Source organism: Esox lucius, chromosome 14, assembly GCF_011004845.1.
Source record: "Esox lucius isolate fEsoLuc1 chromosome 14, fEsoLuc1.pri, whole genome shotgun sequence".
In the NCBI taxonomy this organism is placed as follows: domain Eukaryota; kingdom Metazoa; phylum Chordata; class Actinopteri; order Esociformes; family Esocidae; genus Esox; species Esox lucius.
Window position 1 is genome coordinate 20,719,688 of NC_047582.1, and position 12,855 is coordinate 20,732,542.

Below are 12,855 nucleotides of genomic sequence, written 5' to 3' on the forward strand. Positions count from 1 at the left end.
ACACTCCATAGATATCTTGTGTTGTGGCATAGATCTAGGGAAGGTTATAAAAAGATGGCCGGGGAAGGATGAATCAGGCAAAACACTGAGAAATCCTTGAAGAAAACCTGATTCAGAGCACACAGGAGAAAAAAATATACTTTTAGCATGAAAAAGACCCAAAGCACACAGCCAAGACAGCACTGGAGTGGGACAAGTCTGGATGTCCTTGAGAGGCCCAGCTACAGCCCAGACTTGAACCCCATTGAACGACTTTGTGCAGGCTTTAAGATCTTAGTTCATAGACAATCCCAATCCAATCTGGAAGAACTTTATCTTTTTAGGGTTTTGTGTGTAGATTGATGGCAAATAAAATATATCTAATCAAATATTCAGTTGTGCTCAAAGGTTTGCATACCCTTGGAGGATTGGAAATATGTGTACCATTTGTAAAGAAAACATGAGTGAGCAGGCGAAACACGTCTTCTATTTCTTGTGAGATTCACATTTAACTGTAGTTCATAAGAGAATGGCATAATCGAAAAACAAAACATGGCAAGAAAGAATAACATGAGCTGACCCCTGTTCAAAAGTCTGCATACCCTTCGTTCTTAATACTGTGTATTGCCCCCTTTAGCATCAATGACAGCATGCAGTCTTGTGTAATATTGGTCTATGAGTCCCTGAATTCTTGTAGGTGGTATAGCTGCCCATTCGTCTTGGCAAAATGCCTCCAGGTTAGGCAAAGTCTTTGGTCGTCTTGCATGAACCGCACGTTTGAGATCTCCCCAGAGTGGTTCGATGATATTAAGGTCAGCAGACTGTGATGGCCACTCCAGAACCTTCACCTTTTTCTGCTGTAACCACTGGAGGGTCAACTTGGCCTTGTGCTTAGGGTCATTGTCATGCTGGAAAGTCCAAGAGCGTCACATGTGCAGCTTTCGTGCAGAAGAATGCAAATTGTCTGCCAGTACTTTCTGATAACATGCTGCATTTATCTTGCCACCAATTTTCACAAGATTCCCAGAGCCTTTAGAGCTCATACCTCCAAAACATCAGTGAGCCACCACCATGCTTCACAGTGGGTATTCTGTTCACTCTAGGCCTTGTTGACCCCTCTCCAAACATAGCGCTTATGTCAAGTGGTTGTCAGGCATATTGTAACTTGGCTTTTTTGTGGCATTGACGCAGTGAGGGCTTCTTTCTGGCAACTCGACCATGCAGCTCATTTTGTTCAAGTATCGTCATATTTTGCTCCTTGAAACACACATTGTGCTCCTTTTTCCAGAGCAGCCTGTATTTCTCCTGAGGTCATCTTTTGGTTTTCCTATGTTTCCCGAACAATTCTTCTGGCAGTTTTGGCTGAAATCTTTCTTGGTCTACCTGACCTTGGCTTGGTATCAAGAGATCCCAGAATTTTCCACTTCTTAATAAGTTATTGAACAGTACTGACTGGTATTTGCAAGGCTTTGGATATCTTTTTATATTCTTATCCATCTTTATAAAATTCCACTACCTTGTTACGCAGTTCTAATTGCAATTTAAAAAGCCACAGGTGTGGGAAATTCACCTTTAATTGCCATTTTCACCTGTGTGTGTCATCTTGTGTGTCTGTAACAAGGCCAAACATTCAAGGGTATGTAAACTTTTGATCAGGGCCATTTGGGTGATTTCTGTTATCATTATGATTTAAAAAGGAGCCAAATAATAATAAATGGCTACATATGATCACTATCCTTAAATAAAATAAAACTTACGAGCACAACTGTAAATGAGGGATTATGAATACTTATAAAGCACTTTTGTTTGTTTGTTGACACGCATTGGTTTCAACAGTTGGCCTGAAATTGCTAGCTGCCAGCTTTTCTCATAGGCCAATATGTTAGTATTAGCCACAATGGTGGGGCCCTGATAACATATACAGTGACAAATTATTTATTTACTGGACCAGGCTACTAACATCACTTCAACATTTCAATTAGTTTAGCAAATGTTACATGATTTTTACACATCTATGTTCAACCAGAATAATATTACGAGTAATGATACGATACCATTACATGTAATGGCATTGCGACACAGTGATCTACAGCTGCATCATTGCAGCCAGAAGTTTGAATCCTGATCAGAACATACAGACAGTGCCATTGGGGCCCTAAAAGTTCAGTGAAAATTGTCTCTGGATGGATGGGTCCATGCAGGATGCCTGTGATCATAGTAGTTGGCTGGGGATTCTGTTCTCCTTCAGTACATAAGTGCCAGAGAACACTTCCTGGTTAAGCAAGCAGTGTGAAAAGAAGCAGAACAGCTTGTCAGAGGACTCAGTCTTCTACTCACTCAAAACATCTGTGAAACAAGGCTATTATCACAAAGTGGAAACATGAAACTTTGAAATTGGTGTAGTATACATTATAAGGAGATACTCCTCTACTGCAGGTCCTCAAGTTAGATGCAACTGAATCAAAATAATTGCTTTGATGATCACCTGTGTGCTGTAGAATTGAAAGTGTAGGCCAGAACTAGATTAATGACAACAAAGGCTAACCTGGATCAAAAAGGATAGAAGCATCAAATAAATATTATATTCTCATACTTCAGTCATAGCAAGTGGATAATTTGTCATTTATCTCTCTCTGTAGCTTTTCCTTCTTAATTGTCTTACATACCATCTTGCAATATGATACGTGGAGGTGTATTTAGCCTGTCAAAGATCACCAATAAAGTCAGCTCTGCCCAGCTCCTCTGTTAGGGCCTGAATAGAGATCTTTGTTAATAAGGAACTAGGCTAGTAACAGTGCACAAAAGGAGCGCTGTCGTGGTAATTGCCTAATCATTTGCAGCCTAAACACGTCAGGCGTTTAAAATCAGTCATTTGCACTAGGATAATTTGTGGGAGAACCTCGGCCCCCTGTGTGGAGTTGCCATCTCCCCTGATATTTAGCCATTTCTTTTAATTGACACACGAAACAGATAATAACACAAACATAAATACAGAGCACCACACATATTTAGGATGAGAAGACCCTAATTTAGATTGGCATCTGACTGGGGGTATAGAAGTGGTTTGGTCTGCATTCTGTCTGTTTCATCAGTTAATTCCCCATTCCTCTCACCCCCCCATCTCCCCTCTCAACCCATCTATCTCTCCATCTATCTGTCTACCTATGTGTCTCTCTCTCTCTCACTCTCTCTCTTTCTTCCTCTCTTAGGCCAGCGCGAGATTCCCCTGACAGGTGCACCAGTCACTTTGATGCAGTGGCCCATATTCGCGGGGAGGCTTTCTTTTTCAAAGGTACAAAGGGAGACCAGAGGGAGAGAGAACAGAATTTGGCGCTGCCTGTGATCGATGTAGAAGGCAGCCAAGCATGTCTCTTAGAGTTCCACACAACTTCACACTCCCCAGACAGACCCTGAAGGGGCCCATTTGGCTACCACAATCAATTGGAAAAATGTGACTGTAAAACTTTATGGTTGGATTGAAGTCAGCTACATGGCCACATATTGCAAAATATTATCTATTAACTTCAAGTGATTTCCTAGTTTTACATATGGTATTGTACAGCATAGATGCTGTTTTTAACTCATACAGCTGCAGATTAAAATGTGATAATACAGTGTCTGTGTCCTGTGTCCAACTCAGACACCAGTAGACTACTGCAGTCCAACACAGATACTGTGAGCTAGGCTGAATCTGACTCTGTGTTTGCTTGTTTCGCAGTCGGCTGAGTGCTTGGCTACAGTATGCCCTGTGCCATCCGCATGTTTGCTCTGTGGCTCATTTCTCTTAGGGCCTATTCACGTTAACTGATTAAGAGTTCTAGGTATGACATTTGAAATTAAATATCTTTACATTTTCAGTGTGAGCGTTTTGAGCGGACAGAACTTGGTGATAGGGTCACACCTGAGGAGGCAGGACACAGGCACGGGGTAGAGGGCAGACATCCTTTTAATGTTTCTCTTCTGGAACCAAACAACAGACAACCAACAAAAGGCGCATACGCCAGCAAACTGAAGTGTCGCAAAGAGACAGCCAACTCAAAACAACAATTAAGGGACAAAGAGGACAACTTAAATAGGATCCCCAATCAGAGGCGTTAGGAAGCAGCTGCCTCTGATTGGGGATAATTAAACAGTAGTGCACAAAGAGATGCCTAGAGGCACCCCAGACAGGACCTGAGAGATAGACGCAATACATATGCAAACCTCTCCTTACCCTTTCTAAAATATAAGCTTCACATTTCCCTCTTCACTCGCCTTTGCATTATTCAAAAGAAATGTTTATGTGAAAGTCATACCTTACTATTTTACATCTAGCTGAGTTTTTGTGGACCAATGAGCAGCATTTCTTAGGTTTAACAGTCAAATCCAAACATGCCATGATGAGTCCAAAATTAGTAAAAAAATCTTTGCCAGGTATGATATTATTTGGGAAATAAGAGAGACATTTTAATATTGACATTGATGTTTGTTTGTCCATTATTAAAAGCATTTTAAAATTCAGGTGTTGAGCCAAGCAAAAAAAATTATACGTATACAGTCTGTTAGTAACAACATGCAGTTTGTAACAAAACATATCCAGGACCCTCAGTAATGTCTACAGCCCAATGGTATGGAGAGGGCATTGCTGCCTAGCAAAACTGAAATTGAAAAAGGCACTTCTGTCCCGTTTTGTCGAAAGCATTTTAATGGAATCACTTCCCAGGGAGGTTGGACATACAGTGGGGAGAACAAGTATTTGATACACTGACGATTTTGTAGGTTTTCCCACTTACAAAGCATGTAGAAGTCTGTCATTTTTATCATAGATACTCTTCAACAGTGAGTGACGGAATCTAAAACAAAAATCCTGAAAATCACATTGTATGATTTTCAAGTAATTAATTTGCATTTTATTGCATGCTAATCATGCTGTACACTCCCAAATCCCAGGGACCCTCCTGTTTCTTTGTTCCTGATGACATCAGATTTTGCAATGTCCAAAGCTTACTTGTCAAAAGCTTATCTGTGTTGTTGAAGTCCAGGCCACCAACTAAAAGTTATCTCATCTGACATTTCTTTGTCTTTCGCTGACCAAAAAATCTTAGTGTGAATAGGCCTTATTTGCTCTGGACAGCTTTAACAAACAAAAAAATAAACACATAACACAGAATGCTTTCAAACACGCATATACACACTCAATACTATGTGTATTAATTTTAACACTTGAGCATTTACTTGATAGTTCCTCTTTCTCTTTTCTTTCCACTTTTCACTTTCCTACTCCTAGGGAAGTACTTTTGGCGTCTGACACGAGAGAAGCACCTTGTGTCTCTGCATCCGGCACAGATTCACAGATTCTGGAGAGGCCTGCCCATCAACCTGGACAGTGTGGATGCTGTCTACGAGAGACCTGGAGACCACAAGATTATCTTCTTCAAAGGTACACAGTCTTGGTCGTGGTGGAGTTGTTAACTAATGTACTAGTTAGCTAATGTACTAGTTAACTAATGCACTTACTATTTTATAAAATATGGGATCTTTGTATACTGTATAGGTGTTACTGTGAATTTGACATTTACTTTAAAGGCAGGTTGTGGCACATAAAATCCTCTTTCATATTACAGTACACCTGCTGTAATATAAATGTGGTATCAAAGCAAGTACTGTTTAATACTGTAACATTTATGAAATTACACAGTATTGTATTGTAATTTCATAGGACTGGTGAGAGTAGGTTGGCTGCAAGGTAAAGAGTACGCACATTATAGCATATTATTCAATGTTTGATATAACTTGCACTTCAAGCGGATTTGACAAATGTTTCCAAAATTGCACCTACTACATGGTGAATCAGACCAAAAAAACATGGCAAAATAATTTACAGAATACTCTTGTAAAACCTGAAAAATAATGACTGCATAAATTACAGTTTTCCATTACCATGTAATTAAAAATTACATATATGGAGACTATGACTATTCCTTTGATGTGTCAGAGCTGGTCAAAGAAATGTAAAGTAAGTTTTCAAAATAAGTTATGTCAGTAATATGGACACTGAATGTTGTTTTTATGGTTGTATGAGTGACAACGTGTTTAGAAATGCAAACAAGAAAACAAAAGCACAACAATAAGCATACATTGGGGCAAAAAAGTATTTAGTCAGCCACCAATTGTGCAAGTTCTCCCACTCAAAAAGATGAGAGAGGCCTGTAATTTTCATTATAGGTACACTTCAACTATGAGAGACAAAATGAGGGGGGAAAATCTAGAAAATCACATTGTAAGATTTTTATGAATTTATTGGTAAATTCCTCTGTAAAATAAGTATTTGGTCACCTACAAAAAAGCAAGATTTCTGGCTCTCACAGACCTGTAACTTCTTCTTTAAGAGGCTCCTCTGTCCTCCACTCGTTACCTGTATTAATGGTGCCATTAATACAGGTAACGAGTGGAAGACAGAGGAGCCTCTTAAAGAAGAAGTTACAGGTCTGTGAGAGCCAGAAATGTTGCTTGTTTTTAGGTGACCAAATACTTATTTTACAGAGGAATTTACCAATGAATTCATAAAAAATCTTACAATGTGATTTTCTGGATTTTTTCCCCTCATTTTGTCTCTCATAGTTGAAGTGTACCTATGATGAAAATTACAGGCCTCTCTCATCTTTTTAAGTGGGAGACCTTGCACAATTGGTGGCTGACTAAATACTCTTTTGCCCCACTGTACATCAACGCCTTTCTGTAAAACCTGTGAAAAGTATCATTCTTCTGTCTGTTTTTCAAAGTCAGTTGTAGTTTCATCTCAAAACACTCAAATAAACATAATATCCAGTTAGTTGTTGTTGACTGATGTTCCTGCGTCACGTCTCCTCAGGACTTCAGTATTGGATATTCAAGGACACCAATGTGGAAGAGGGTTATCCTCGGCCAATCAGTGACTTTGGTCTGCCAATGGAAGGCGTGGACGCCGCCTTTGTGTGGCTCCACAATGACAAGACCTACTTTTTCAAAGATAACCACTACTGGCGCTATGACGACCATCTAAGGCGTATGGATTTGGGATATCCCAAAGACAGCACACTGTGGAAGGGGGTCCCAGCCCAACTAGATGACGTTATGCGATGGTCTGATGGTGAGAATTATACATACGCGCATCAACATGCTAAACGTACACCATCACATTTACACATATTCACTTCATATACGCTAGCTTGTTCAAGCCTGCCTAAAGCACAGGCCTGTTGGAGATGCAGGGTATTGTTTTAAACTTTTATTTTACTAGGCAGGTATTTTTATTTTTTTGTAATGACCCTGAGAGCTATTTGGGTTAACTTCCTTGCTCTGGGACAGAATGACAGATTTAACACCTTGCCAGCTCTGGGATTAGAACCAGCGACCTTTAGTTGCTTTTGACCACTGGGCTATACAGCTGCCCCAAATCTAATCTAAATCACTCATGTCAAACCTAGCCTGCAAGAAAGTAATTTGATATTGAGTATTTTTGCTCCATAGCGTGGTTTCAGAATGATAAATTGTTGCGTCCCCAATGGCGTCCTGTTCAGTGTACTCCTTTTAGCTAGGGCGCGTAGGGTGTCATTTGGTACGCAGATATAGTGTTTTTGGGGGGAATGGGGCCTGCCTGGCCTGGGAAGGAGTGGGAGGAGAGGGACGGGTTGAGCTGAGCCTGTGCTTTATTTGTAGAGTTGTGTTGGCAGCGAGCACCTGCTGCTGGGATGCGTCTACGCTGGTACATGTGTGGCTACATGGAGAGGAGGGCCGCTTGGGCATCGCGTCCCAGTCAGTGCACAACCCTGTCAGCAGTGAGCTGCTTATTCAGTCCTGCCTCTGAGTCACTGGAGGACCAGTCTAACTGTAATTAAAGTACACTCATTGTCTCACACATTGGTGAACGCGAACATGGATCCGATCCCACCAGAGCACACATTTAATAGCCCTTACAAGCAAACAAACAGGCAGTCACTTGTAGCTACACAGAACACGCATGATAGCTTAGCGGACACGTGCGCGTCGTCGCAGGTTATCCAACACCCTTTCTCAGTGGCACATTTAACAACCTGAGGTGCACGAGCATGGTGGAAACACGCGGCCTGGGCATGCCCAGTCTCCACGGGAACTGTTTTATAGATCCTCTTCCCTGTTGTGGCTCCTGTGGCTGAGTGAGATTGTTCCTCCATCAGGTGCTGGCCTCTGTACCGGTGCCACCAGTAGAAGTCCTCCTCTGAGCTGTTTGACGTGTGTATGAGCACAGGCCAAGCGCAAAAGTGACAGTCCACACTGCCTTAGCAACCAGAGTGGAAACACACACACATACACACAGAGACCTGAAGGCTCGGCAACTGGAAGCACATCAAAGTGCTCTCCCTGCAGGCCTATTTCATCACCTCCGGAAATGAGGGAGCAGTTGAGGGAGATGTGGCGACAGGGATGGATAGAGAGAATGCCAGATAGTGCTGGGTTGGAGGAGAGCTATGGTGGGTGGGAGAGAGGTAAGAGAGACTTATGGAGGTAAGAAGGATGGACGGAGACAGATTGGGACAGGAGACAGATAGGGACAGGATTGGAATGGAGAGAGGAAGAATGACAGCGAGAAGGGAATCAAAAAACGAAGTATGTGAAAGAGAGTTTATTTTGTGCGGAGCAATAGCTGGCGGAGAGAGAGCGTGGGACTCACAGGAAAACAGCAAGACAGAATCAAGCGACACTGATGTATTACCACAGAAATAGCAATCATCATCACTGTCCCCTCCTAGTCCTCATGTAGTGGCTGTGTTCTTCCTCTTCTTCAGGCAGCTCATACTTTTTCAAGGGGAAGGAATACTGGCGTGTGGTGGGCAGTGATATGGAAGTGGAGGCTGGGTACCCAAGGTCCATAGGAAAGGACTGGCTGTTGTGTTCAGAGATGCAGTCGGACTCCCCGGCCACAGACACCAACAACACAGCCGAAACGCGGCTGCATGGCCAACACCACGCCGACCACGCCAAAGAGGGAGAGGTGTGCTCCTGTACCTCCGACTCCGCCTCGCCCCTGGGAGCCCGATCCTCTCGCTCCCCGCTTGGGCTTCTCTTGACTTTCTCTGTTGTAGTGTCCTACATCAATCTATGATGTAAGCAGAGGGGAGCAGCCTCAGTCTGTGATAGGAAGTACAGCAGCAGATCTCCAGAGAACAAGGGAGTGGTTGAAAGGGCTTTTGGCCTGGGTACTGCCAGACCAGCTACACCGTTGAATCAAAACGATGACTGGATGTATTTGTTGTTATTGTTATATAATTATCCTAATTGATATCCTTATTGGTATTTTTTTTTTTTTTTGTGTTTTGTTATTTATTATACAATATGTTTCTTAATGGATCAATGTGTTTTCAAAATATTTATGTTTAAATAACTGCCCAATGTTTCCCGATTTCTATGAAATATTACCTGTAATTAATCATAATATGAAATAATTTTCTTTCCCTGAAATTGTTTTGGTAATTACAAATGTTAAAACCAGCTTTAATGTGTTAGAATGGTGTAGGTGTATAATGCCATTAAAACAGTTACATGATTAGACCACATCCTCTATGAGGAAAAAAAAAAGGTAACAGTTTGTTTGAGATATAGGTTTTAGTTTTTTGGTGGGGTTTTTTTTGGGGGGGGGGGTTCCAACTTAAATTCTTTGCTTTTAAAAGTGAGGTTTTCACTGGACAGTTATTTAAAACATATATACTGGATGGGATATAATAATGTAGAATTGGGAAAACATGACAATAACGGAAATAGTTTATCAATGTAAAGATAATAATAACAAGTTTATGAAAGAGAATCTTTTGTGAATGAGCGGTCTAGCTGGAGAATTGGTACACTGGGATGCCGCGTGCCCTATCGCCTTGTCCTGCAATCACTATAAGTGCTTTAAAAATCTTCAAACACAGAACACTTCATGTGTCGTTTCTAGCATCTGAGCTAGCTGGACAAATGCTTCCGTCTCTGTTCACACGCTCCACTGTTAATGTCTGGCCATGCCAGATGGACACTCCCTCTCACTGGAAGCTTGCTACCGCACAGTCTTTCTAATGTCAGGGTTATCTGGATGGAATGGAAACCACTTCATGTAATGACTTTGACTGTCCTTCCTTGACTGCACTCACATGTTCTTTTGGGACTTTTGCACCTGTATCTTGTTTTGATTTATTTTTTAGCTCAGACACAGTAGCACCGCCTGCCGTTATCAGAGTAAGTATTGATTATTAGGATGTATTTTTGTAATAAACACAGAAGGATTGTGGTTAAGCCCTAGGATGTGCATGTCTTGGTCTGGTCAGTGATATCTTACAGTCACCCAGAGAGGCCAATCTCCTTTTTACTCCAGGGGACATCTCAACGAATGGGAGGCTGTCTGTGTACCAAGGCTGTGGCTGGACAGAGCTATCCGCCAGAGACCTGCCTCTCACTACACAAATGGGTTTATTCATGTTGCTAAGATACAGTATATTTACTTACAGTCTATATATACAGATATATTTGAGGTAAAAAGTTATATGGCATTTGCAAAAAAAAACTCACATTTCTCAGTCGTCTTTTCTAAGGTGGAATATTTTTTGTAGGAAAATAAAGAGGAGTAAGACAGAGTGTGTGCTGGGTCGTGTAATGATTTTTTGTCACTGCAGGAGCCCAGGCGGAACAAAGAGTAGAGAACAACGCGACAGCTGCAGTCACAGGCTGGCAGTTACTTTATACTCTGTTGTTTGGAACCATGTTACCCATGTACAGACTGGTTATTGTTTCCTAACGTCAAAACAAACCACGACCATCAAGTTGTGCTCTGTAGAACAAGATGGCTTGGAGATCACAACTTGATCTGAAACATGGAATACATGAAGAATGTGTTCCTTCTTCAAGATCAATTGACTCAGGATTATGCATATTATGCAGGTATGCTTTGTAACTCAGTGACTTTGGACAATTTTTATTCCGTTTGAACAATTTTTATTCCGTTTGAACAATTTTTATTCCGTTGATCTTATTGACTCAAGGAAAAAGAAATGTGAGTTACCTACTAAGGAAGTGGATACTCAGGAAATAGACACGCACAAATACAATGCATGTCATGAGGAGTAAAAAACAGTTGTCTTGGTAACCAGCTTTTCCAGCATTAAGAAGAAAGCATGTAGAGGAAAGCAGCAGTAGGTGCTGTGTGTATTGTACCCCAGAGGCTGCAGCAGCAGTCAAACTAAAATAGTCTGAATTTATTATTTTTCGTAGAAAATGTTAGTTTAAAAACAGGCAGTTAATTCATTTCTGCTTAGAGCATACATTTTTCCTCTGCCACACTTCAGCAGTGCTAAAGAACTGATATGAAATAGTAGCAATGCTGGGTGGTGCCACCCAGAATGCAGCAGAACCCACAGGCCCGGACAGGCCCAGACAGGAAGACTGCCCCAGTGGTTACCAAGCCTTTCATTTGGCCAAGTAATGAGTATGGCCTAGAAGCCTGTGCTGTGGAGAAGGGGGGGGGGGGGTCTGTCTTATTCCATAAGAAACAAGCAGCACAATGCCAGGTCCACATAAAGCATCCAGAAAGGGAGAAAGCAATTAATTATTGCCGATCGACTGCATTTATTAAAGTAGCAACCTTCAAGACCAGGATCCAATTTGATCGACTGTTGCCCACCAAAGCTAAGTGCAGCCAGAGCAACTCTGTGAAAGGCTGCTTATGTAGTGGTCACAAAGTCACACCCATCTGATTTGTTCAACCTTTGAAAGTAATGATACTCAAATTGATACTCGATCAAATTAATAATACGGTTTATATCCGCCTAATCAAGATGTAGTGGGTGCATGGGAATGTCATATTCGACTAACTCGCGATTGCTGCATATAGGCCTAAATAATACTAACAAGTCAGTTAAGCACAATGGAAATAGGCTAATCATTACTAACAAGCAAACTGTTATTTTGGGCTCAAATATAGTCAATAAATAATGAAAATCGCAAATATATTTCAAAATATTTGCTAGTAGATTGTCACCATAAATCATTATCATTGTTTATCTAGTAGCCAAGCTATATCCAACGTTTAGAAAATGGTGACGCCAAAAAATGGTGAGTTGAGAAGGAATTTTCTGGTTTGACGGTTCGTCTTCCACTCTTCCATGGGTGTCCCAATTTAATAGAAAATACTCCCACATGTCTGCTCTTCTCCCATCACTTACGAATCACTACCAAGGAGAGTTTACATTTTTCAGTTTTCTTTATTTAGCACGCGACCTGCTAAATGGCATTATAAATAGCACATGCTCACACGCACTCGGTTTTGGCGCGCGAAATTGTATAGGCCGCACCCGCTCATGTGGACTGCTGCGTTAGATGTAGAATAATGACGCACCAGAGATTGCTCTTTCCCGGACACTTCAGCGGAAGTGCGCCGTGCGCATTACGCAATAAGCTTGGCACAAGGTTCGGAGCAGTGTAGTTTTTGGATCAACCAAACTGGAGTGCACTACGTCTATGCGGTGGGACAATGACAAGCCCCCCACGGCCAATGGACAGCTGTTGCTGGTAATTATTGTTAGTGGTACTGGCGAAAATGGTGGCTCAGTCCACTGCCTCGAAAGACGTGCGCTTCCTGCGCTTAGCACTAACAATTATAAACAGCAACATTTTGGTCCCAAATCTACAATGTCGTGCATACATAAGGCATTGCTACTGAGTGTATGTACATTAGTGAGTAAACACAAATCAACCTTAAAAATGCAGAAATCCATTTATTAACTCAAAATAGGGTCCCCGTGAAAAATAACGTGCTTGATTAGATACAACAGTCACAAAGAGCGCAACAGACTCAATGAATGCACCTTTAAAAATGTACATCCACTCTTTAGTTCAAGGCTTTTATGTATT

The 12,855-nt window shown here is 41.5% G+C and overlaps 1 protein-coding gene across 1 annotated transcript in view; it reads left to right on the forward strand.

Moving 5' to 3' along the window:
* Positions 1–9,886, forward strand: part of mmp17a (matrix metallopeptidase 17a) — a 68,474-nt gene extending 58,588 nt beyond the window's left edge. The window contains exons 7-10 of the mRNA XM_029124943.2: positions 3,189–3,271; positions 5,246–5,398; positions 6,830–7,087; positions 8,763–9,886. Coding sequence (XP_028980776.2) covers positions 3,189–3,271; positions 5,246–5,398; positions 6,830–7,087; positions 8,763–9,079 — 811 coding nt within the window. The 3' untranslated portion in view covers positions 9,080–9,886. The remainder of the gene's footprint in view (positions 1–3,188; positions 3,272–5,245; positions 5,399–6,829; positions 7,088–8,762) is intronic.
* The last annotated feature ends 2,969 nt before the right edge of the window (positions 9,887–12,855 follow it).